The 26909-nt window shown below is 39.6% G+C and overlaps 1 protein-coding gene across 6 annotated transcripts in view; it reads right to left on the bottom strand.

Annotated features, from left to right (window-relative positions):
• The window catches only part of usp28 (ubiquitin specific peptidase 28), a 78876-nt gene that overhangs the window by 9353 nt on the left and 42614 nt on the right, over positions 1–26909 (bottom strand). For all 6 annotated transcript variants that reach the window (XM_061962809.2, XM_061962812.2, XM_061962807.2 and 3 more), the window contains exons 19-22: positions 25722–26012; positions 18411–18506; positions 18160–18338; positions 13519–13597 (exon numbers count right to left, since the gene is read on the bottom strand). In XM_061962809.2, the coding sequence (XP_061818793.2) occupies positions 13519–13597; positions 18160–18338; positions 18411–18506; positions 25722–26012 (645 nt within the window). The remainder of the gene's footprint in view (positions 1–13518; positions 13598–18159; positions 18339–18410; positions 18507–25721; positions 26013–26909) is intronic.

Raw genomic sequence — 26909 nt, 5'->3', positions numbered from 1 at the left:
AACCTCGCGCCAACCTATCTCTCCGACCTCCTTCAGCCTTACTGCCCCACCCGATCCTTAAGATCAGCCGATCAGCTGCTGTTGACGGTCCCTGACACAAGGCTGAAGCTTAGAGGTGACAGAGCTTTCGCCGTTGCTGCTCCCAAGCTCTGGAACGACCTACCCCTGAGTGTTAGACAAGCCTCCTCTCTTCCTGTTTTTAAATCTCTCTTAAAAACATACTTTTATTCCATGGCTTTTAACACTGAGTGATATCCATCCTGCAATGGCGCCCCATAATACACCTGCTGTGATCCTGTTTTTATGTTTTTATTCATTCTATTTTAATTATTTATTTTCTATCGTGTTCTGTTTGTGTTGTGTTGTGTTTGCTCGGTACTCGTTTTATCTTTTAACCTGCTCATTGTACAGCACTTTGGCTACCCCTGTGGTAAATTTTAAATGTGCTCTATAAATAAAGTTGATTTGATTTGATTTGATACTTACTCAACAACCACACAGGTTACACTGAGGGTGGCGGTATAAAAAAAAAAACTTTAACACTCTTACTAATAATGCGCCACACTGTGAACCCACACCAAACAAGAATGACAAACACATTTCGGGAGAACATCTGCACCGTAACACAACAGGACAAATACCCAGAATCCCATGCAGCCCTAACTCTTCCGGGATACATTATACACCCCCGCTACCAAACCCCGCCCACCTCAACCGTCACACAGAGAGAGAGAGAGAGAGGGGAGGGTTGATGTGTGAGGGAGCAGGCTTGGGGTAGGGGCGGGGTTTGGTGGTAGCAGGGGTGTATAATGTATCCCGGAAGAGTTAGGGCTGCATGGGATTCTGGGTGTTTGTTCTGTTGTGTTTATGTTGTGTTAAGGTGCAGATGTTCTCCCGAAATGTGTTTGTCATTCTTGTTTGGTTTTGGTTCAAAGTGTGGCGCATTATTAGTAAGAGTGTTAAAGTTGTTTTATATGGTCACCGTCAGTGTAACCTGTGTGGCTGTTGACCAAGTATGCATTGCTGTCACGTACGTGCGCAAGCAGAAGATGTATGTTGTCGGGACGGCGTGGCGCAGTGGGAGAGTGGCCGTGCGCGACCCGAGGGTCCCTGGTTCAATCCCCACCTAGTACCAACCTCGTCATGTCCGTTGTGTCCTGAGCAAGACACTTCACCCTTGCTCCTGATGGGTGCTGGTTAGCGCCTTGCATGGCAGCTCCCTCCATCAGTGTGTGAATGTGTGTGTGAATGGGTAAATGTGGAAGTAGTGTCAAAGCGCTTTGAGTACCTTGAAGGTAGAAAAGCGCTATACAAGTACAACCCATATGTTGTATAACAATTGTTAGGCTGGCACGCTGTTAATACAGATTGTAGAGGGCGCCGAATATTGAACCATCATAGCACGCCCTTAATATAGCTGTAAGGGTGAAAATTGGTGAATATTGATCCCGGTAGTTTTCTGCGAGAGGCACTGAAATCCAGAAGTCTCACGGGAAAATTGGGGGGTTCAGCAAGTAAGCTGCTGAGCCGCATCAGAGAGATCAAAGAGCCGCATGTGGCTCCGGAGCCGCGGGTTGCCGACCCCTGGTATAACCCATACTTGCCAACCCTCCCGATTTTCCCGGGAGACTCCCGAATTTCAGTGCCCCTCCCGAAAATCTCCCGGGGCAACCATTCTCCCGACTTTCTCAATATTGGGGGCGTGTCTTAAAGGCACTGTCTTTAGCGTCCTCTCTCACCTGAAAAGGAGACTATTATATACTGTATGTCTCCGTTTATCTATAAGCCATAAAGTAGGCAGGCACGGAGCTATTTCTCAGCGTGTGTTTATTCCAGCCGGCACGTTAATACACTGACACACAACATCCGGATTCCCATCATGCATTGCTTCAAAATTACGGTCAAGTAGTAATTTCCAAAAAACATAACAGAGACGAAGCAGAAGAACGAAGAAAAGACATGGCGACGACGAGTAAGAAGTAGAAGTACGCTTTCAAAGTTCCAAAATGATTGGGAAAAAATCATTTCAGTTCATCCAGGACAGCTTGAAGGGGAAGGGGTATGCTGTCTGCACATTTTGGAGATCAGACTTCTCCATTGAACACGGTGGCCGAACGGATATACAGACTATTTATATATACAAACCCCGTTTCCATATGAGTTGGGAAATTGTGTTAGATGTAAATATAAACGGAATACAATGATTTGCAATAACTTTTCAACCCGTATTCAATTGAATGCACTACAAAGACAACATATTTGATGTTCAAACTCATAAACTTTTTTTTTTTTTTTTGCAAATAATAATTAACTTGGAATTTCATGGCTGCAACACGTGCCAAAGTAGTTGGGGAAAAGGCGTGTTCACCACTGTGTTACATGGTCTTTCCTTTTAACAACACTCAGTAAACGTTCGGGAACTGAAGAGACACATTTTTGAAGCTTCTCAGGTGGAATTCTTTCCCATTCTTGCTTGATTTACAGCTTAAGTTGTTCAACAGTCCGGGGGTCTCCGTTGTGCTATTTTAGGCTTCATAATGCGCCACACATTTTCAATGGGAGACAGGTCTGGACTACAGGCAGGCCAGTCTAGTACCCGCACTCTTTTACTATGAAGCCACGTTGATGGCTTGGCATTGTCTTGCTGAAATAAGCAGGGGCGTCCATGGTAACGTTGCTTGGATGGCAACATATGTTGCTCCAAAACCTGTATGTACCTTTCAGCATTAATGGCGCCTTCACAGATACCACATCACAGTTCACAGTTACCCATGTCTTGGCCACTAATACACCCCCATACCATCACAGATGCTGGCTTTTCAACTTTGCGCCTATAACAATCCGGATGGTTCTTTTCCTCTTCGGAGGACACGATGTCCACAGTTTCCAAAAACAATTTGAAATGTGGACTCGTCAGACCACAGAACACTTTTCCACTTTGTATCAGTCCATCTTAGATGAGCTCAGGCCCAGCGAAGCCGACGGCGTTTCTGGGTGTTGTTGATAAACGGTTTTCGCCTTTCAGTATTAATGGCGCCTTCCCAGATAAATAAATAAATGATAAATGGGTTTTACTTGTACAGCGCTTTTCTACCTTCAAGGTACTCAAAGCGCTTTGACAGTATTACCACATTTACCCTTTCACACACACATTCACACACTGATGGCGGGAGCTGCCATGCAAGGCGCTAACCAGCAGCCATCAGGAGCAAGGGGTGAAGTGTCTTGCTGCCCAAGGACACAACGGACGTGACTAGGATGGTAGAAGGTGGGGATTAGATGTGTAAGTTACCCATGTCTTGGGCACTAATACACCCCCATACCATCACACATGCTGGCTTTTCAACTTTGCGCCTATAACAATCCGGATGCTTCTTTTCCTCTTTGGTCCGGGGCACACGACGTCCACAGTTTCAAAAAACAATTTGAAATGTGGACTCGTCAGACCACAGAACACTTTTCCACTTTGTATCAGTCCATCTTAGATGAGCTCAGGCCCAGCGAAGCTGACGCCGTTTCTGGGTGTTGTTGATAAACGGTTTTCGCCTTGCATAGGAGAGTTTTAACTTGCACTTACAGATGTAGCGGCCAACTGTAGTTACTGACACTGGGTTTCTGAAGTGTTCCTGAGCCCATGTGGTGATATCCTTTACACACTGATGTCGCTTGTTGATGCAGTACAGCCTGAGGGATCGAAGGTCACGGGCTTAGCTGCTTACGTGCAGTGATTTCTCCAGATTCTCTGAACCCTTTGACGATATTACGGACCGTAGATGGTGAAATCCCTAAATTCCTTGCAATAGCTGGTTGAGAAAGGTTTTTCTTAAACTGTTCAACAATTTGCTCACGCATTTGTTGACAAAGTGGTGACCCTCGCCCCATCCTTGTTTGTGAATGACTGAGCATTTCATGGAATCTACTTTTATACCCAATCATGGCACCCACCTGTTCCCAATTTGCCCGCTCACCTGTGGGATGTTCCAAATAAGCGTTTGATGAGCATTCCTCAACTTTATCAGTATTTATTGCCACCTTTCCCAACTTCTTTGTCACGTGTTGCTGGCGTCAAATTCTAAAGTTAATGATTATTTGCAACAAAAAAAAAAAGTTTATCAGTTTGAACATCAAATATGTTGTCTTTGTAGCATATTCAACTGAATATGGGTTGAAAATGATTTGCAAATCATTGTATTCCGTTTATATTTACATCCAACACAATTTCCCAACTCATATGGAAACGGGGTTTGTATATACACTCTCTGCTACACCCCCCCCCCACCCCCATCTCCCAAATTTGGAGGTCTCAAGGTTGGCAAGTATGGTATAACCCTTAATCACAAGTGCCTCAAAGGGCTTCACAAACCCCTGATCTGAACCCACATCCGGGCGAGGAAGAACTCCAAAAGCCCAACTTGGCGACTACGCCAACTTTGATGCTAAATTAAGTTAGTAATCAGACCCCTCTGGATAAATGTGGTGGAGACTGTTGAGAACGCACGCGTCGCTTTTTGCAAATGCGTCACAGCTAAATATGCAAATACAACAATTGTGTCATAACTTTTGCAGATTTTGACGATTGAGGGTCAGATACTACAGTGATACCTCAGGATACGAGCGTCCAAGCTTAGGAGTTTTGTGGGATACGAGCTTCTCTCGGCTAATTGTAACGCTATCGTATGCGAGTAGTGATGGGTCAAACCATACTGAAGCATCGATGCGTTACAAAACACAAGGAGTGTGTGTCACTTTAAGAAAAACTACACGTGACCGACACAGCTGCTGTATCATTTGAATGCCAAGCGGCAAACTGTGTTTATTAGGAAGCGCTTCTTTCGGCTCACTAGTGACAGCTCGGACTAAGTGAAGTAGGAGGAGTGGCGTGCCGCGTTTGTCATTGGTTTCGTCGCCATCATCGATCTAAATGCAACTGAGAGAAAGGAACAAGTCCGAAGCATAGGAACCTTTTAATTTCATAGCGTCAAAAAAGGTAAATGTTCCATATATAAATGATTTATATATGTATATATACATCCATCCATCTATTTTGTACCGCTTGTCCCTTTTACATACAGTATATATATATATATATATATACATACAGGTAAAAGCCAGTAAATTAGAATATTTAGAAAAACTTGATTTATTTCAGTAATTGCATTCAAAAGGTGTAACTTGTACATTATATTTATTCATTGCACACAGACTGATGCATTCAAATGTTTATTTCATTTAATTTTGATGATTTGAAGTGGCAACAAATGAAAATCCAAAATTCCGTGTGTCACAAAATTAGAATATTACTTAAGGCTAATACAAAAAAGGGATTTTTAGAAATGTTGGCCAACTGAAAAGTATGAAAATGAAAAATATGAGCATGTACAATACTCAATACTTGGTTGGAGCTCCTTTTGCCTCAATTACTGCGTTAATGCGGCGTGGCATGGAGTCGATGAGTTTCTGGCATTGCTCGGGTGTTATGAGAGCCCAGGTTGCTCTGATAGTGGCCTTCAACTCTTCTGCGTTTTTGGGTCTGGCATTCTGCATCTTCCTTTTCACAATACCCCACAGATTTTCTATGGGGCTAAGGTCAGGGGAGTTGGCGGGCCAATTTAGAACAGAAATACCATGGTCCGTAAACCAGGCACGGGTAGATTTTGCGCTGTGTGCAGGCGCCAAGTCCTGTTGGAACTTGAAATCTCCATCTCCATAGAGCAGGTCAGCAGCAGGAAGCATGAAGTGCTCTAAAACTTGCTGGTAGACGGCTGCGTTGACCCTGGATCTCGGGAAACAGAGTGGACCGACACCAGCAGATGACATGGCACCCCAAACCATCACCCAACCATGCAAATTTTGCATTTCCTTTGGAAATCGAGGTCCCAGAGTCTGGAGGAAGACAGGAGAGGCACAGGATCCACGTTGCCTGAAGTCTAGTGTAAAGTTTCCACCATCAGTGATGGTTTGGGGTGCCATGTCATCTGCTGGTGTCGGTCCACTCTGTTTCCTGAGATCCAGGGTCAACGCAGCCGTCTACCAGCAAGTTTTAGAGCACTTCATGCTTCCTGCTGCTGACCTGCTCTATGGAGATGGAGATTTCAAGTTCCAACAGGACTTGGCGCCTGCACACAGCGCAAAATCTACCAGTGCCTGGTTTACGGACCATGGTATTTCTGTTCTAAATTGGCCCGCCAACTCCCCTGACCTTAGCCCCATAGAAAATCTGTGGGGTATTGTGAAAAGGAAGATGCAGAATGCCAGACCCAAAAACGCAGAAGAGTTGAAGGCCACTATCAGAGCAACCTGGGCTCTCATAACACCTGAGCAGTGCCAGAAACTCATCGACTCCATGCCACGCCGCATTAACGCAGTAATTGAGGCAAAAGGAGCTCCAACCAAGTATTGAGTATTGTACATGCTCATATTTTTCATTTTCATACTTTTCAGTTGGCCAACATTTCTAAAAATCCCTTTTTTGTATTAGCCTTAAGTAATATTCTAATTTTGTGACACACGGAATTTTGGATTTTCATTTGTTGCCACTTCAAATCATCAAAATTAAATGAAATAAACATTTGAATGCATCAGTCTGTGTGCAATGAATAAATATAATGTACAAGTTACACCTTTTGAATGCAATTACTGAAATAAATCAAGTTTTTCAAAATATTCTAATTTACTGGCTTTTACCTGTATATATGTATTAGGGATGTCCGATAATGGCTTTTTGCCGATATCCGATATTGTCCAACTCTTTAATTACCGATACCGATATCAACCGATATATACAGTCGTGGAATTAACACATTATTATGCCTAATGTGGACCACCAGGTATGGTGAAGATAAGGTACCTTTTAAAAAAAATAAATAAAATAAGATAAATAAATTAAAAACATTTTCTTGAATAAAAAAGAAAGTAAAACAATATAGAACAGTTACTTAGAAACTAGTAATTAATGACAATTAGTAAAATTACCTGTTAAAGGTTAGTACTATTAGTGGACCAGCAGCACGCACAATCATGTGTGCTTACGGACTGTATCCCTTGCAGACTGTATTGATATATATTGATATATAATGTAGGAACCAGAATATTAATAACAGAAAGAAACAACCCTTTTGTGTGAATGAGTGTATATGGGGGAGGGAGGTTTTTTGGGTTGGTGCACTAATTGTAAGTGTATCTTGTGTTTTTTATGTTGATTTAATAAAAAACAAAAAACAAAAAAAAAACGATACCGATAATAAAAAAAACGATACCGATAATTTCTGATATTACATTTTCGGCAGGCCGATATTATCGGACATCTGTAATATATGTATATTTATACAGTGTATACACACGCGCGCACACACACACACACACACACACACACACACACACACACACACACACACACACACACACACACACACACACACACACAGTACAGGCCAAAAATGTGGACACACCTTCCCATTTTGATGTGTTTTTTTTATTTTCATGACTATTTACATTGTAGATTGTCATCGAAGGCATCAAAACTATGACACCTGTGAAGTGAAAACCCTTTCAGGTGACTACCTCTCATACTTGCCAACCTTGAGACCTCCAATTTCGGGAGGTGGGGGGTGGGGGGTGGGTGCGGGGGGCGTGGTTGGGGGCGTGGTTAAGAGGGGAGGAGTATATTTACAGCTAGAATTCACCAAGTCAAGTATTTCATACATATATATATATATATATATATATATATATATATATACATATATATATATATATATATATGTCTTAATAAGGTTATCCAAAAAATAGTGCTCGATACCGTAGTAGAGCGGATCACGATTGAAGCCAACAAGCAAACCGTCAACTTCCTTAACGTCACTTTCAACCTGAGAAATAACAGCTACCAACCATTCACGAAACCCAACACAACACTCCAATACGTGCACCATGACAGCAACCACCCACCCACCACCACGAAAAGAATACCTACCGGAATCAATAAAAGGCTATCGATGCTGTCATCTAGCAAAGCTGAATTTGACCAAGCAACCCCCCTGTACCAAAAAGCCCTTGATGAAAGCGGATACAATTTCACCCTCACCTATGAACCCACGCCAGGAAACCAGCCAAAAAAGAACAGAAAACGAAACGGCATCATCTGGTACAACCCCCCATACAGCAAAAACGTCTCAACGAACATTGGACACAAATTCCTCAATCTGATTGACAAACACTTTCCCAAAGACAACAACCTAAGAAAAGTATTCAACAAGAACAACATCAAATTGAGCTACAGCTGCATGAACAATATACGACAAATCATCTCAAACCACAACAAAACAATTGCAAATGAGCCGTCGACCCCCAGTCAGAACGACTCCAAAACCAACAAAGCATGTAACTGTCGAAAGAAACCTGATTGCCCCCTCAACGGGGGGTGCTTACAAACATCAGTTGTCTACCAATCTAAGGTAATACGCAAGGACATTAACACATCCGACACATATGTAGGATTAACCGAGGGTGAATTCAAAACCAGATGGAACAACCACAAGGCTTCTTTCAGGAACAAAAACCTGCGAAATACCACAGAACTCAGCAAAAACATTTGGGACCTCAAAGACAATAATGTTGAATATTCAATAACATGGCAAATTCTTGCATCCAGCACACCTTACAATAGTGGTAATAAAAGATGCAACCTATGCTTGAAAGAGAAACTGTTTATTATTTACCGTCCAGACCTGTCATCCCTCAACAAGCGCAGCGAAATTGTAACAACATGCCGCCATAGACGGAAACACCTCCTAGGTAACACATGAGCCAATCACCACGCCCCTAGGCCAGCCTGTACCCACCCACTCTGTGCCCTATATAAACCATGGTATGCGAATGCTCCCATTAAAATCTCCTGACGATTGAGGGTACCCCCCCTCATGAAACAGGCCTGTAGAGATGAAATAGTCTTGTGATTCTTTTTCCCCACACATACATATATATATATATATATATATATATATATATATATATATCCCCGCGACCCCGAAGGGAATAAGCGGTAGAAAATGGATGGATGGATGGATGGATCTATATATATAAGAAATAATTGACTTTCAGTGAATTCTAGCTATATATATATATATATATATATATATATATATATATATATATATATATATATATATATATATATATATATATATATATATATATATATATATCCCCGCGACCCCGAAGGGAATAAGCGGTAGAAAATGGATGGATGGATGGATGGATATATATATATAAGAAATAATTGACTTTCAGTGAATTCTAGCTATATATATATATATATATATATATATATATATATATATAAATAAAAGAAATACTTGAATTTCAGTGTTCATTTATTTACACATATACACACACATAACACTCATCTACTCATTGTTGAGTTAAGGGTTGAATTGTCCATCCTTGTTCTATTCTCTGTCACAATCTTTCTAACCATGCTGAACTCTGATGATGCATTGCTGTGTGGCACGCACAAAAGTGCTTTCATCAAATGCACTAGATGGCAGTATTGTCCTGTTTAAGAGTGTCACAACATTGCTGTTTACGGCAGACGGACTGCTTTACTGTAGACGTTCTTTATATTGTGGGAAAGCGGACTCAGGTCCGCATGGAGCTAGAGGGGGCGTGGCCTCCAGCTCCGCCTGAATGTCGGGAGATTTTCGGGAGAAAATTTGTCCCGGGAGGTTTTCGGGAGAGGCGCTGAATTTCGGGAGTCTCCCGGAAAATCCGGGAGGGTTGGCAAGTATGCTACCTCTTTAAGCTCATCAAGAGAATGCCAAGAGTGTGCAAAACAGTAATCAGAGCAAAGGGTGGCTATTTTGACAAAACTAGGATATAAAACATGTTTTCAGTTATTTCACCTTTGTTTGTTAAGTACATAACTCCACATGTGTTCATTCATAGTTTTGATGCCTTCAGTGACAATCTACAATAGTCATGAAAATAAAGAAAACCCATTGAATGAGAAGGTGTGTCCAAACGTTTGGCCTGTACTGTATATTACAGTAACAGTGCAGTGTCAATACAGTTAGTGAGTGTGCCACACACTTACTGAGGCATCATTTGCTGATTACCACTTGTGAGCAAACATTCGGGCTTGTGAGAACCGACCAAATACATCCGGTCTTACTCGCTAGCATTGGCTTATAGCTAGAGATGGACATAACTTTGTTTTTTCAAGCATTAGCAGGAAGAAAGTGAGTGTGAAGGACAGCGCTGAAAATAAGATATTCAATAAATTAAAGTAAGAAATCATAAAAAAACATGACCCGCCTCATAATCGACTTTGTGAAGCAGTATGAGCGTAGAACTGCTAGTTTGCTGAAGCAGAATGATTGGATAACGTTAGCAAAGGACGTTTAAACTAAATCTAACCGGTGAACATTTATCTATGAAAATGGGGAGAAGCTGCTGATGTGTTTAAAGGGGAACATTATCACCAGACCTATGTAAGCGTCAATATATACCTTGATGTTGCAGAAAAAAGACCATATATTTTTTTAACCGATTTCCGAACTCTAAATGGGTGAATTTTGGCGAATTAAACGCCTTTCTATTACCGTATTTTCCGCACCATTAGCCGCACCTAAAAACCACAAATTTACTCAAAAGCTGACAGTGCGGCTTTTAACCCGGTGCGCTTTATATATGGATAAATATTAAGATTCATTTTCATAAAGTTTCGGTCTCGTAACTACGGTAAACAGCCGCCATCTTTTTTCCCGGTAGAACAGGAAGCGCTTCTTCTTCTACGCAAGCAACCGCCAAGGTAAGCACCCGCCCCCATAGAACAGGAAGCGCTTCTTCTTCTACTGTAAGCAACCACCCGCCCGCGTAGAAGAAGAAAAAGCGCGCGGATATTATCGTACGTTTCATTTCCTGTTTACATCTGTAAAGACCACAAAATGGCTCCTACTAAGCGACAAGGATCCGGTTCATGAAAAGACGCAATCTCTCCATCCTCACACGGATTACTATTTCACAGCAACTGATATTCCTGTGAACCGCACTGTGGATACTGTGGATACAACGGGAGCACGTACGGTGAATATTCGCACCACAGGGAATGAGAAGTCATCCTTCACTGTGGTTCTAGCTTGCCATGCTAATGGCCTGAAACTTCCACCCATGGTGATATTCAAAAGGAAGACCTTGCCAAAAGAGACCTTTCCAGCCGGTGTCATCATAAAAGCTAACTCGAAGGGATGGATGGATGAAGAAAAGATGAGCGAGTGGTTAAGGGAAGTTTACGCGAAGAGGCCGGGTGGCTTTTTTCACACAGCTCCGTCCATGTTGATATACGACTCCATGCGCGCCCACATCACAGATGGTGTCAAAAAACAAGTGAAGCACACAAATACAACACTCGCCGTCATTCCGGGTGGATTAACCAAAGAACTCCAACCGCTGGATATTGGTGTCAACAGGGCATTCAAATCACGACTGCGAACGGCGTGGGAACAATGGATGACCGAAGGCGAACACACCTTCACTAAGACAGGCAGACAGCGCCGGACGACATACGCCAACATTTGCCAGTGGATCGTAAATGCCTGGGCAGATATTTCGGTCACAACTGTGGTCCGAGCTTTCCGGAAGGCAGGATTCACAGAACTGCTGGACAACAGTGACACTGACTCCGATGACTTCGACGAGACGGAACCGGCCATTTTGGATCCCACATTTGCCCAACTTTTCAATTCGGACACCGAAGACGAAGAATTCGAAGGATTTACGAATGAAGAATAACTTCAGAAGGTGAGCGCTATGTTTATTTTGTGTGTTGTGACATTAACGTTCGAGCAACATTATGTTGCTATTGCTCTGCACTATTTTGAATTTTACTATGTTTGTGATTGCACATTTGCGTACATTTTGGGACAGAGTTGTTAGAACGCTGGTTTTTAATATATTATTAAAGTTTGACTGACCTATCTGACTGTTTTTTTGACATTCCCTTTAGCGCAGCTTATAGTCCGGGGCGGCTTATAGGTGGACAAAGTTTTGAAATATGCCATTCATTGAAGGTGCGGCTAATAACCCGGGGCGGCTTATAGTGCGGAAAATACGGTATTCGCTCTCGGAGCGATGACGTCACAACATGGCGTCACATCGGGAAGCAATCCGCCATTTTCTCAAACACATTACAAACACAGAGTCAAATCAGCTCTGTTATTTTCCGTTTTTTCGACTGTTTTCCGTACCTTGGAGACATCATGCCTCGTCGGTGTGTTTTCGGAGGGTGTAACAACACCAACAGGGACGGATTCAAGTTGCACCAGTGGCCCAAAGATGCCAAAGTGGCAAGAAATTGGACGTTTGTTCCGCACACTTTACCGACGAAAGCTATGCTACGACAGAGATGGCAAGAATGTGTGGATATCCTGCGACACTCAAAGCAGATGCATTTCCAACTGGACTGGACAGATCAGCTTTCAGGAAAAGAGAGCGGATGAGGGTATGTCTACAGAATATATTAATTGGTGAAAACTGGGCTGTCTGCACTCTCAAAGTGCATGTTGTTGCCAAATGTATTTCATATGCTGTAAACCTAGTTCATAGTTGTTAGTTTCCTTTAATGCCAAACAAACACATACCAATCGTTGGTTAGAAGGCGATCGCCGAATTCGTCCTCGCTTTCTCTTGTGTCGTTTTCGTCGGTTTCGCTTGCATACGGTTCAAACCGATATGGCTCAATAGCTTCAGTTTCTTCTTCAATTTCGTTTTCGCTACCTGCCTCCACACTACAACCATCCGTTTCAATACATGCGTAATCTGTTGAATCGCTTAAGCCGCTGAAATCCGAGTCTGAATCCGAGCTAATGTCGCTATAGCTTGCTGTTCTATCCGCCATGTTTGTTTGTGTTGGCTTCACTGTGTGACGTCACAGGAAAATGGACGGGTGTATATAACGATGGTTAAAATCAGGCACTTTGAAGCTTTTTTAGGGATATTGCGTGATGGGTAAAATTTTGAAAAAAACTTCGAAAAATTAAATAAGCCACTGGGAACTGATTTTTAATGGTTTTAACCCTTCTGAAATTGTGATAATGTTCCCCTTTAACCTAGAAAGCGCTCAAAGGAGATACCGTATACTGTATAGTTGTGTGTACTACATTCTATGATATCGTATTCAGACAATATTTCTTAAAGGTCTGTTTTCCTTTTTAAAAGGCATGCCGAGTTAAGTGCGTCAAATCATCTCAATTCAAGAACCAACTCGACTTGTGTTCTGACATACCACGGTGCTCCCACGCTCTGTAAAAAGTTTCAAACTCCGGCACAGTCACACTGCAGCCTTCACTGCCCCTCACCCCCCCCAAGAGACCAAATTACACTGCGGGCTCACTGGAATTCAGACCATGCCAACGACTGCCCCGAATAACCGAACAAGCCCACGAGAAACTTGATGCATATAGAGCAGTGTACGCTAGACCACGTTAACACCTTCACGCCAGCGTCCTTAAATGAATCTTAGTATACCAAGTACTCGTCCATGTCCATGTCCTCGGGCTTGATGAGGCGCAGCTTGGCTCGGGCTTCCCTCATAATACTGATGGCCCTGCGGGAATGCAAAGGATGCTTTTTAACATGACAGTGGAGTCAACGACCGCAACACTGGGAACTAAACCTGTGTTGTTTTGATACAGGCACATAGTACAGTTTAAGTGCAGAAACTACAATCACAGTAAACGTATATCGTGTCAATCAATCAATCAATGTTTAGTTATACAGTCCTAAATCACAAGTGTCTCAAAGGGCTGCACAAGCCACAACGACATCCTCGGCTCAGACCCCACGTGTGTGCAAAGGCAGCTCAGTAAAGTGAACACAGCAGCCACTAGATGGCGTCATGTGCCTTATGTAAATAGTTGGTTTATTGACATTAAAATAAAGTAAACACAAATAATAAATAATACGTCGTGGCTTGTATTAGAACTGGACGATTATGACAAAAATAATGATTACGATTGTTTTGATTGATACTGAAATAGGGTTAATATCAGGATTTATTCTTTAATTTGTGTATTACAGGGGTGCTCACACTTTTTCTGCAGGCGAGCTACTTTTCAATTGATCAAGTCGTGGGGATCTACCTCATTCATATATATCATTTATATTTACTTATTTATGAAATATATGTTTTTGTTAACAAGTTAAAGGTGTTTAATGATAATGCAAGCATGTTTAACACATATAGTTAATATTGTTAATACATTAAAGGTGTTTAATGATAATACAAGTATGTTTAATACATATAGTTAATATTGTTAACAACTTAAAGGTGGTTAAAGATAATACAAGCATGTTTAACACATATAGTTAATATTGTTAACAAGTTAAAGGTTTTTAAAGATAATACAAGCATGTTTAACACATATAGTTAATATTGTTAACAAGTTAAAGGTGTTTAAAGATAATACAAGCATGTTTAACACATATAGTTAATATTGTTAATAAGTTAAAGGTGGTTAAAGATAATACAAGCATGTTTAACACATATAGATTCCTTTCTTTCATGAAGACAAGAATATAAGTTGGTGTATTACCTGATTCTGATGACTTGCATTGATTGGAATCAGACAGTGGTGCTGATAATGTCCGCATTTTCGAATGGAGGAGAAAAAAAGTCCTCCTTTCTGTCCAATACCACATGAAAGTGGTTGGTTTTTGGCATCTTATTTGTCCAGCTTCCGTACTCCTTTGTATACACTTTACAAGAAATACATTGTCGGCAAACTCCGTAGCTTGCTAGCTTGTGCACGCCAGCTTTCTGAGACTCTTATTTTGGTAGCGCAGGCAGGATGAAGCAGAGCTTTTATTGTGGAACTGTGCAGTCGGTCTTTGGAGTTTTGACGACAGGTACGGCGCCAGAGTCTGTTGAAATAAAGTGTTTCTCGCCTTCCAGTCGGTAATTTTAATGAGCTGGCAGCAGCCAGCGTCATCTCAGAAGACCCTCGGGTGCCGTGAATGTCAATCAAGTGACGAAAGTGACGTCATAGTGAAGATTTATGATCGCTCATTTTTAGGACTATTTTTTTAATGCCTGGCTGGTGATCGACTGACACACCCTCCGAGATCGACCGGTAGATCGCGATCGACGTAATGAGCACCCCTGGTGTATTATATGAGTACCTACTTTAAATGTAATTTAAAAGAAAAATAGATACGAATTAGTAACAAATAAACAACAGTAAAATCAATAAATGAAAATAACAATAGCAACATAATAAAACATTTTAATTCAGTTTTTCTGTTTTAATTTCTTAAAAGGGAACTTTTTTACCTTTTACACCTTTTTTACCACAAAAGAGTTTGTGTTCTAAGTGTCATTAATAACATTTTATAAAATGCAAAAATCCTCACATTTACTAGTGGAATACATCCATCCATCCATTTTCTACCGCTTATTCCCTTCGGGGGCGCTGGAGCCTATTTCAGCTACAATCGGGCGGAAGGCGGGGTACACCCTGGACAAGTCGCCACCTCATCGCAGGGCCAACACAGATAGACAGACAACATTCACACTCACATTCACACACTAGGGCCAATTGTGTGTTGCCAATCAACTTATCCCCAGGTGCATGTTTTTGGAGGTGGGAGGAAGCCGGAGTACCCGGAGGGAACCCACGCAGTCACGGGGAGAACATGCAAACTCCACACAGAAAGATCCCGAGCCCGGGATTGAACTCACGACTACTCAAGACCTTCGTATTGTGAGGCAGACGCACTAACCCCTCATCCCACCGTGCTGCCCTAGTGGAATACATCTTTGGTCAATTTGGAACTGTATTTTAAGTCAAAGCATAATACATTTCTTAATGTATCAATAAGTCCTTGAAGTGCATTATGCTTGTGTAAGGCACTTTTAAAAAAAACTTTTACAGTGGAACCTGGATTTACAAACCCCTCTATTTGCAAACTGTTAGATCGTTCTAAGTATGCCCCCGTGTGCATTTTCTGTCAATGTTGTTACAGGTGGATTTAACTTTTAGAAATACTTAATAATGCAGCAATATGGTTGTTAAAGTTAAGGATTTTGGTGATTTCGGATCGTTTGTGAGAGCACCATAGTGATTTCCGTGTATGTGCATACAGCACATTTCTGCTGACATAGGAGACATAAAATACATTTGACATGTGTTTGTTGTTTCACTGTTGGTTGTATATATTGAAAAAAACTCAAACAAATATAAAAAATAATGATAATAATAATTTGACGAAACAAAAGCATGTTTAAAAAAAAATCACAGTATGATCTTATCACCGTATTAAGGCCACGGTACGATATTATTGTGGTGTACTGTATGTCCAAAACAAAAGGCTCATAAAATGTTACAGTGTGTAAAATGAAGTGTCAGGAATGTTTAGTGTAAACACACTTACTTTAGAAAACAACCATAATGCTAAAATGTTATAGTCATATTTATTACTACAAACATGTATTTTGAAGTGCAAATATTTGTGCAGGAAAATCCATTTGTTTAAAGCAAATATTTAAAAAAAACTGACAGTTGAGTGTCTTTAAGGTGTCAATGTAAACATCCAGTGAAAAACAACAATGTTCACTTTAGTGTCTTTCAACTTTTACTTTCTGACAAGCAGTGTCCTCCACAGTGGACATGTTTATATCAGTCGGGAAAATGCCGTTTCTCACAAAAGTTAACTAACAATTTAACTTTTAATAATATAAATTAAATTGATGTTTGGCTTCGCTGGCTCTCAAATATCTTTACTGGGTGACGGTTTATGAGGGGGGGACTTGTCCAGGGTGCAAGCGGTGGAAAATGGATGGATGGGTTGAGGATTCATGAATACGTTTTTTAAAAACTGCATTTAGTTTAGATAATAATGAGTCATATATTGGAATATGGGATCCATTGTTGACATTTTTTTAACTATTAAATGAACCTAAAATATGATATGTGGTAAATATTGGACACAATGTGTGGTCAAGTTTATGCGATGTGAAGCAAGTGTAAGCAACTGTGACAATATTGATGATAGGGATGTCCGATAATGGCTTTTTGCCAATATCCGATATTCCGATATTGTCCAACTCTTTAATTACCGATATCAACCGATACCGATATCAACCGATATATGCAGTCGTGGAATTAACACATTATTATGCCTAATTTGGACAACCAAGTATGGTGAAGATAAGATACTTTTTAAATTTTTTTATAAAATAAGATAAATAAATTAAAAACATTTTCTTGAATAAAAAAGAAAGTAAAACAATATAAAAACAAGTTACATAGAAACTAGTAATTAATGAAAATTAGTAAAATTAACTGTTAAAGGTTAGTACTATTAGTGGACCAGCACCACGCACAATCATGTGTGCTTACAGACTGTATCCCTTGCAGACTGTATTAATATATATTGATATATAATGTAGGAACCAGAATATTAATAACAGAAAGAAACAACCCTTTTGTATGAATGAGTGTGAATGAGTGTAAATGGGGGAGGGAGTTTTTTTGGGGTTGGTGCACTAATTGTAAGTGTATCTTGTGTTTTTTATGTTGATTTAATAAAAAATTAATAAATAAATAAATAAATAAAACGATACCGATAATTAAAAAAAAACGATACCGATAATTTCCGATATCACATTTTAACGCATTTATCGGCCGATAATATCGGCCTGCCGACATCTCTAATTGATAATTTAAAAAAAAATCGTATTTTTTATGAACGGCTGTGATGACAATGTAAAAGAGGGATTTTTAATCACTGTTATGTTGGAATATGTTGGTAAATATAGATACTGTTGTTGATATTATTCATTTTTGTTTGACTACTTTGGATTGTTTTGTGTCATGTTTGTGTGTCCTCTCAATATTATTATTATTGTATTATTGTGTATTACTTTGTTGGACTGATTAATTTTTTTTTCAGTTTACTCGTATTTCCAGAAATACAGAAATAGAAATACCGCGGCATCCGCAAAACCGCTACACCCCTTTTAGGCATATAAGTAGCGTAGTATCAAATAAAATATAGCAACCATGGTGAAATCCCAAACCTCTGAATTTGCAAGCGTGTTAGTTTCTTTCAATTATATTTTCATGATCGTGACAAAATCGAAATTCAATAACTGTCCAGCCCTATCACCTTTCATCGAAGCTGAGGTTGCGGTCTGTAAACTGCTCCAGCAGCGTCCTCTCGATGACACGTTTGGGCGCCTTGTTCTGGAAGAAGTAAACCAAAGCGTGCTGCAGACGAGCGTCCTCCCGCGGCGTCGTCTCCTCCTGGGAGAGCTCGTACAAGCGGGAGTATTCTTCATGGAAGGCCTGAGGGTGGGGTTGGGGGGGTTAGAGGAAGCAGTTTTTGGGCACCTTTACCGACAAACAGAACAGACCCACCTTGATGAGACCAGCCTCGGGACCCTCGGTGTCGAAGGTTTGTCTGGCCTTTGCGATGGCCAGAATGATGCCCTGCATGGCCGGAGTCAGCATCATCTGTCAATTATGAGACAAATGACCAATCTGACTTTTTATTTGTTTTAGTGTAAAAATGTCTGATTCTGAGTGAGTAGAACCTCTATTTATAAACCCCTATATTTGCGAACTTTTCTATTTACTATCCTTTAGATCGTTTCAAATGTGCCTCTGTGTGCGAATCATGTCTTGGTGTACGAACATTTCATTCTTTCATTCACTGGATTGATTGATTGAAACTTTTATTAGCAGATTGCACAGCACATTACATATTCCGTACAATTGACCACTACATGGTAACACCCGAATAAGTTTTTCAACTTGTTTAAGTCGGGGTACACGTTAATCAATTCATGGAAGCCTTTGGGCGCGTCCATTTTAGAGAGGCGGGGCCTCCTACGTCACGTCGACGTCAGTCCATTACTCGGTCGCCATTCTTTGGTGCTTCAACGTGTGTTTCTTTGCTGGCTAATCACCAAGTTTTGTCTATTTTGTTACTCAATATGAGTCCAAACCAGTTATCTTTGTTGTTTGTAAGCACATGCCATAAATAACTTTAGCTGCATCAAAAGTCGATGGAAAAATTAGAGCCATTAAATAGGTGTACGCGTTATAATCCGACTAGATCAGTGTTTTTCAACCACTGTGCCGTGGCACACTAGTGTGCCATGAGATACAGTCTGGTGTGCCGTGGGAGATTATGTGATTTCACCTATTTGGGTTAAAAATATTATTTGCAAAGCAGTAATTATAGTCTGCAAATAATGTGTTGTTGTTGAGTGTCTGTGCTGTCTAGAGCTCGGCAGCTTAACCGTGTAATACTCTTCCATATCAGTAGGTGGCAGCCGGTAGCTAATTGCTTTGTAAATGTCGGAACCAGCGGGAGGCAGTGTGAAGGTAAAAAGGTGTCTTATGCGTAAACCAAAAATAAAGAAAAGGTAAGTGCCCTTAAGAAAAGGCATTGAAGTGTACCCCGCCTTCCGCCCCAGTGCAGCTGGGATAGGCTCAAGCACACCCCGCGACCCCGAGAGGGACAAGCGGTAGAAAATGGATGGATGGATGTGTGTCAGTTTTACCTTCGGTTCAAGCTATGATCAAGAGCAAAGGTGGAAAATGTGCTAAAATATTTAATGCAGGTCAAAGAAAAAAGTCACTGATTTAAAACTTAACAAACAAACTTAAAAACAAAAAGTTGTCAAAACAAGTGTTGAAAGTAGGGGAAACATTTTATCAAATGTATAAAATATTGTAATATTTATTGGATATGTTATATTTAGTTTTTTTTTGCTAAGTAAGGACTGATTTAAAATGTGGAGAATATTAGTGAAACTAGTGGTTTTCTTTTATATATTTTTTCTATTGGGTAAATATTTATTAGTTTTTTTTCTATTGGGTAAAGACTGAGATTTAAAATGTAGAAAATAGTAGAACTAGTGAATTCTTTAAATGTAGTTTTTTTCTCTACTGGGTAAAAACTGAGATTCAAAAATGTGAAGAATATTTATTAGAACTGGTTATTTTTTTATTATTTCTTTGTAGTGCCTAAAATTAAATTTAAGATATAAAGAAAACTTATTAGTATTACTAGTGCTTTATTTTTATTTTATTTTATTTTACTGGGTGAGATTTAAAATGTGGAGAATATTAGTAGAAATTGTGATTTTTTTTAATCTTTTTTTTTTCTATTTTGTATAAAAATGGATTTAAAATATGGAGAAAAGGTATTACGGGTAGTTTAACTAGTGATTTATTTTCTACTGAGTAAAGAATGAGATTTAAAATGTGTTGAATGTTTATTAGTAGAACTAGTAATTTTTTTATTTTCTACTGGGTAAATAATGATATTTAAAATGTAGATAAAAGTTATTAGAAGAACTATTACTTTTTTTTAAGCTGTTTTTTTCTTTTGGGTAAAGACTTGGGTAAAGATTTAAAATGTGGAGAATATTTAAAGGTAGGCCTCGTGAGTTTTTAATGTAATTTTTTTGTACTGGGTAAAGACTGAGATTTAAAATGTAGAGAATAATAGAAGAACTAGTGAATTCTTTAAATATAGTTTTTTTTTTCTACTGGGTAAAAACAGATTCAAAAATGTGGAGAAATTTTTTTTAGAACTTGTTAATTTTTTTGATTATTTTTGTACTGCATAAAAAATAAAAATTTAAGTTGTAAAGAAACTTATTAGTAGAACTAGTAATTTATTTTTATGTTGTTTTTTTACTGGGTAAAATTTAAAATGTGGAGAATAATTTAATTTTTTATTTTATAAAGTTTTTAACTAGGGACGGCGTGGCGCAGTGGAAGAGTGGCCGTGCGCAAGCCGAGGGTCCCTGGTTCAATCCCCACCTAGTACCAACCTCGTCATGTCCGTTGTGTCCTGAGCAAGACACTTCACCCTTGCTCCTGATGGGTGCTGGTTAGCGCCTTGCATGGCAGCTCCCTCCATCAGTGTGTGAATGTGTGTGTGAATGGGTAAATGTGGAAGTAGTGTCAAAGCGCTTTGAGTACCTTGAAGGTAGAAAAGCGCTATACAAGTACAACCCATTTATCATTTATTTATTTAAGTTTAGGGAAGGCTATGCAGAACGAAACTAAAACTGAACTGGCTATAAAGTAAACAAAAACAGAATGCTGGACGACAGCAAAGACTTACTGTGGAGCAAAGACGGCGTCCACAAAGTACATCCGAACATGACATGACAATCAACAATGTCCCTACAAAGAAGGATAAAAACAACTGAAATAGTCTTGATTGCAAAAACAAAGTAGATGCGGGAAATATCGCTCAAAATGAAGACATGAAACTGCTACAGGAAAATACCAAAAAAAGAGAAAAAGCCACCAAAATAGGAGCGCAAGACAAGAACTAAAACACTACACACAGGAAAACAGCAAAAAAGTCCAAATAAGTCAGAGTGTGATGTGACAGGTGGTGACAGTACACCTACTTTGAGACAAGAGCTATAGTGATGCATGCTTGGTTATGGTTTAAAGTCATATTCAACAATTGCGACAACGACTTTTTACTGTCAACTGAATTTATGATTTCTGCTGGTGGTGTGCCTCCGGATTTTTTCAACTCAAAAAATGTGCCTTCGCTCAAAAAAGGTTGAAAAACACTGGACTAGATGACTAATCGTTAAGATAGTCATTTACTAGTCGACTATCAAAACAGTTCTTAGTTGCAGCCCTATTAGATAATAAAGAGATTGTTGATCCTTCACCCCCTTATTATGTTTGTACAGTATATATACACTTTATAGTGTCTTCAAAGTGTGCTTTTTCTCTAAAATATGAACTTTTGTCTAGGCTAGAACCATTTATTCATGTTTACATTGATTCTTATTGGGAATTCTGCTTCACTACACAAACTTTTGGATTTATGGACGATGTTCAAGAACCAATTAGCATCGTAAATCAAGGATCCACTCAGTACGTGTCCATGCACTAAATTAGTCCAATGTCTCATATAGTTCGGCTCTATATAAGCATTCTACAACCCATGAAAACCCCTTAATCCGACAGTGTTCGGTTTTTGAAAAGTCGGACTAACACACCTGTATTATGTGATTGAAAACCAGGTTACTATGAGGTCTGTCACATTGCTACCTCTCTATCTGGCTATTACCTATCGTCCCCCTGTGCCCTATTTGGACTTTATCAGTGAATTTTCAGTTTGTCGCTGATCTAGTGACGCATGCAGATAATATAATTATAATGGGGGATTTTAATGTCCATATGAATACCCGCCGTCAGACCCTCTGTGTGTGGCGCTCCAGACTATAATTGATAGCTGTGGTCTTACACAAATAATAAATGAACCCATGCATCGCAACGGTAATACGATAGACCAGGGTGTCACCACCTCCAAAGTTATGGTACTCCCATACACTAAAGTAATGTCCGATCATTACCTTATAAAATTGAAGTTCTGACTCATTGTCTACAAGCTACTAATGACCAATGCTTTAGCCGCCACAACATTAATGCTGTCACAACTACGACTCTTGATGGCCTACTGCCTTCCGTAATGGTACCATTCCCAAATTATGTGGGCTCTATTGATAACCTCACTAACAACTTCAACGATGCCCCCTGCAACGACATAGACAGTAGAGCACCGCTAAAGTTAAAAAAGGCCCCTGCAATAACTCAGAAAGCTTGTACAGATTCCTCCGGATTTAAAACTGCTTACATTAATCCACAGAACCTTATGAATGAACTCTGTGACATTCAAAAGTTTTGTTTCCATGATTCGCCGTCCAGAAATTCATTTGAAAGCACTCTATCCCGCCGGTCTTTCTTTGCTTTGTACCTGCATCCAATCCGATACATTTTTGGTAGTAGCGTCATGTTGGTAGCGTAATCTAAGATCATTTCTTGATACTGTCTGCTATTTAACATCATCATAGTCATTAAACACATAATAATTGTAATCTGTGCCAATAATACAGCGGACATCAGGTACTACAGAGCTAGGCCGTTGACTTGTAAGGAGCCGCAGATGCCTGGTGTGACATCATAGGTCAAGGGTCGGCAACCCGCGGCTCTAGAGCCGCATGCGGCTCTTTAGCGCCGCCCTAGTGGCTCTCTGGAGCTTTTTCAAAAATGTATGAAAAATGGAAAAAAGATGAGGGGGAAAAATATATTTTTTGTTTTAATATGGTTTCTGTAGGAGGACAAACATGACACAAACTTCCCTAATTGTTATAAAGCACACTGTTTATATTAAACATGCTTCACTGATTCGAGTATTTGATGAGTGCCGTTTTGTCCTACTAATTATGGCGGTCCTTGAACTCACCGTAGTCTGTTTACATGTATAACTTTCTCCGACTTTTTAGGACGTGTTTTATGCCACTTCTTTTTCTGTCTCATTTTGTCCACAAAACTTTTAAGGTTGTGCATGAAAGGTGAGTTTTGTTGATGTTATTGACTTGTGTGGAGTGCTAATCAGACATATTTGGTCACTGCATGACTGCAAGCTAATTGATGCTAACATGCTATTTAGGGTAGCTATATGCAGAGGTGTGGACTCGAGTCACATGACTTGGACTCGAGTCAGACTCGAGTCATGAATTTGATGACTTTAGACTCGACTTGACAAAATGTAAAAAGACTTGCAACTCGACTTAGACTTTAACATCAATGACTTGTGACTTCACTTGGACTTGAGCCTTTTGAATTGACATGACTTGACATGACTTGCTACTTTCCCCAAAACCCAAAGATGAAAAAGTTATTCGGGAGCGCTCCGTATTTTTCATTGTGTACTTGTCTATCAGCGTTGCGTGTGTCAGCTGGTGTGGTCTCAGTACAACAGCCAATCAAATTAGATCTATTTTGTTTTCATCACACAGCATTCATCCAATCAAATTGCAGGACAACCAACGAAGAAGACATGTCCAAACCACACGCCAGTGAACAAAAAATGATACCTAAAATAATTTTGTTTGGGTATAAAAATTACGAGGTGGTCAACACAAAACGGTTTGCAGTATGCAACACATGCGGTTCGAAAATTACTGATGGAGAGGCAACAACTTCCAACTTTGTCCGGCATTTGAAGTTGCACAAAGAACGGTAAGTTTTGAATGTAAGATAACGTTTATTGGCTAAGTAACGTGACTTTTATTTGCTGTGTAGTTAAATCAGTGAGGCTGTAAACTCACTGCTAACGTTATAACGTTATTGCAAACACGGGAATCTGTTGCAGTTCACTACCTTATTCATACTTTTTGTTCAGTGATTTTTTTTAAGCAGGGTTACGTTAGTCAACATATCACACGTAACGTTAGACGGCGGTCAGCAGCACCGTGTATTTTAGCCACCTAAAAAAAGACAAAAATAGTAAAATAAAGGTCAGTTAAAATGTATACTATATTATGAATATGTGTACCGTTTTAGCTAGCTTTCTGACATACTGTTGGTTGTTTACCTCAGTGGTCCCCAACCACCGGGCCGTGGCCCGGTACTGGTCCGTGGATCGATTGGTATCGGGCCGCACAAGACTTTTTTTTTTTCTTTTTTCTTTTTTTAATTAAATCAACATAAAAAACACAAGATACACTCACAAGTAGTGCACCAACCCAAAACAACTCTCTCCCCCCTTTTGTTCTGGGCATTGAACATGAAGACTCTTCCTTCACTGTTCCGAGTGGCCATGAGAGTCTTGGCAGTGCCTGCCTCCAGTGCTCCAGCGGAGCGAGTTTTCAGCCATGGTGGCATCATACTACGCCCCCATCGTGCACAAATGACTGACAGACTCTTGGCTAATTTGGTCTTTTGCAAATGCAATGCAGCATAGGGCCCTGACATATAAAAAGTACAACTTTTTTGTTATGTTCACATATATGTCATGTTTTTTCAATGTTAACACTTTTGTACAAATAAGTACATTTGCACTTTATTTTTCAATGTGTTTGTTCTGTAAAGGAATGAGTTAATGTTTAAAATGACTGGTTAATAGTGCTATTATAAAGTGCAATGTCAGCACAATTTTCTTTCCTGCAATTTAAAATGCACTTGTTTTAATAAATAAATACAGCGTTTGAAAAGCATACACAATCTGTGTTAATATATTAGTCTGTGGTTAAAAGGACTTGAAAGAACTCGAAACTCAAAATGCAGGACTTAGGACTTGACTTGAGACTTTCCAGTCTTGACTTTGGACTTGACTCGGGGCTTGCCTGTCTTGACTCGGGACTTGACTCGGACTTGAGGGCAAAGACTTGAGACTTACTTGTGACTTGCAAAACAATGACTTGGTCCCACCTCTGGCTATATGTACATATTGCATCATTATGCCTCATTTGTAACTATATTTGAGGTCATTTAGTTTCCTTTAAGTCCTCTTAATTCAATGTATATCTCATGACACACTATCTGTATGTAATATGGCTTTTAATTTTTTGCGGCTCCAGACAGATTTGTTTTTGTATTTTTGGTCCAACATGGCTCTTTCAACATTTTGGGTTGCCGACCCCTGTCATAGGTCACCGGGAAAAGCAATACATTTATCCGTGCTAAAATGAAATAAGCGCCCCCCAGTGTACGGGAGGCATACGGCGGTATGACCAATAGTCGCATTAGAGAGTATGTACACTTGGACTTCACATGCTGGTGTGAAAATACAAAAAAACTAACTATTTGAGAAATCAGACTGATATAGTGCATTGAAACGTAGTGACTGTCTCTAAGGATGTGTAGTATCAATTACAAAAGCGCGGGACTCACCTCTTCATTGTAACCGTCAGCGTCGGCCCTCACCATGATTCTTCCCACATTGGGGATCTCCACCTCAGAGACTTCGTTCTCCGCCTGCCGCCGTCTTGCAGGCACCCGATCCTCCTCCTCCTGCGGGTCCTCGCGTTTACCATCTGCTTCACGCTGAGGAGGTTCCGCCGAAGAGGCCTCCTGAGCTTCTTCTTTTTCTGCTTCTCCATTTTGCTCCTCTGCTTCCTCTTTCTTCAGCGACAGGTCGGGTGGCTCTTGGTTGCTACTGAGCTCAACTTCAGGGCAAAGAGTCTGATAGAAAGAGATATCACATATAATTTAATGGTGTCAAACCATTAAAATGGTGTGGGTTGTTGTGAATTACTCTTAACTAATCTCGATTAAACATAATTAATTCTTATTTAAGCGTGTCTGATGTTGCACGTAATTATCATGTTTTTATGTACAAACATTTATCCCCATTAATGAAGTTATTTTTGTGTTATGTGTGCTATTTTACGATAGAAGATTTGTGGTGAAATCATGCTTAATACTTTATGTCTATCGTAAGGCTGCAGCTAACGATTATTTTTCTATCGATTAATCTATAGATTATTTTTTCGATTAATCGGTTAATCTATAGATTATTTTTTAGATTAATCTATAGATTATTTTTCCTTTTACCGATTATTTTTTTTATTTAAAATGAAGATGAAAAAATAAATGTTGGCCAGTTTTTTCAAAAGGCATGACTTTTATATACAAAAAAAAAAAGTATGGCCACTCAGTCAACATTGACAACAACATGACAAAATATTCTGTAACAATGTAAACATTTAAAACTTTTAACATTTAACAAAATTAAAAGTAGCTTATTTGCTTTTTAATGTGCAAATATAAAAGTAAACATCCAGTGCAAATCTTAATATTCTGCAATAGTAGAAGCATTTCTAAAGTAAAAGTATTGCTTATTTTGCTTTAAAATGTGCAAAAATAAAGATAAACATCCAATACAAAAAAGTGCAAAACGAAATATTCTGTAACAGTGTAAACATTTCAACAAAAGTAAAAAGTATTGCTTATTTTGCTTAATAACACAACAATGATAGTATGATTAAAGTGAAAGTTAATTGTTGGTTTGTACATAGTATATGTAACTGTTAATGTTGTAAAAGGTATTTGCACAACTAATTAACGTTAGCGTTAAAG

Source organism: Nerophis lumbriciformis, linkage group LG09 (assembly GCF_033978685.3).
Source record: "Nerophis lumbriciformis linkage group LG09, RoL_Nlum_v2.1, whole genome shotgun sequence".
Lineage (NCBI taxonomy): Eukaryota > Metazoa > Chordata > Actinopteri > Syngnathiformes > Syngnathidae > Nerophis > Nerophis lumbriciformis.
The sequence above is the reverse complement of the archived record's forward strand: the minus strand, read 5'-3'. Positions and strand labels throughout refer to the sequence as shown.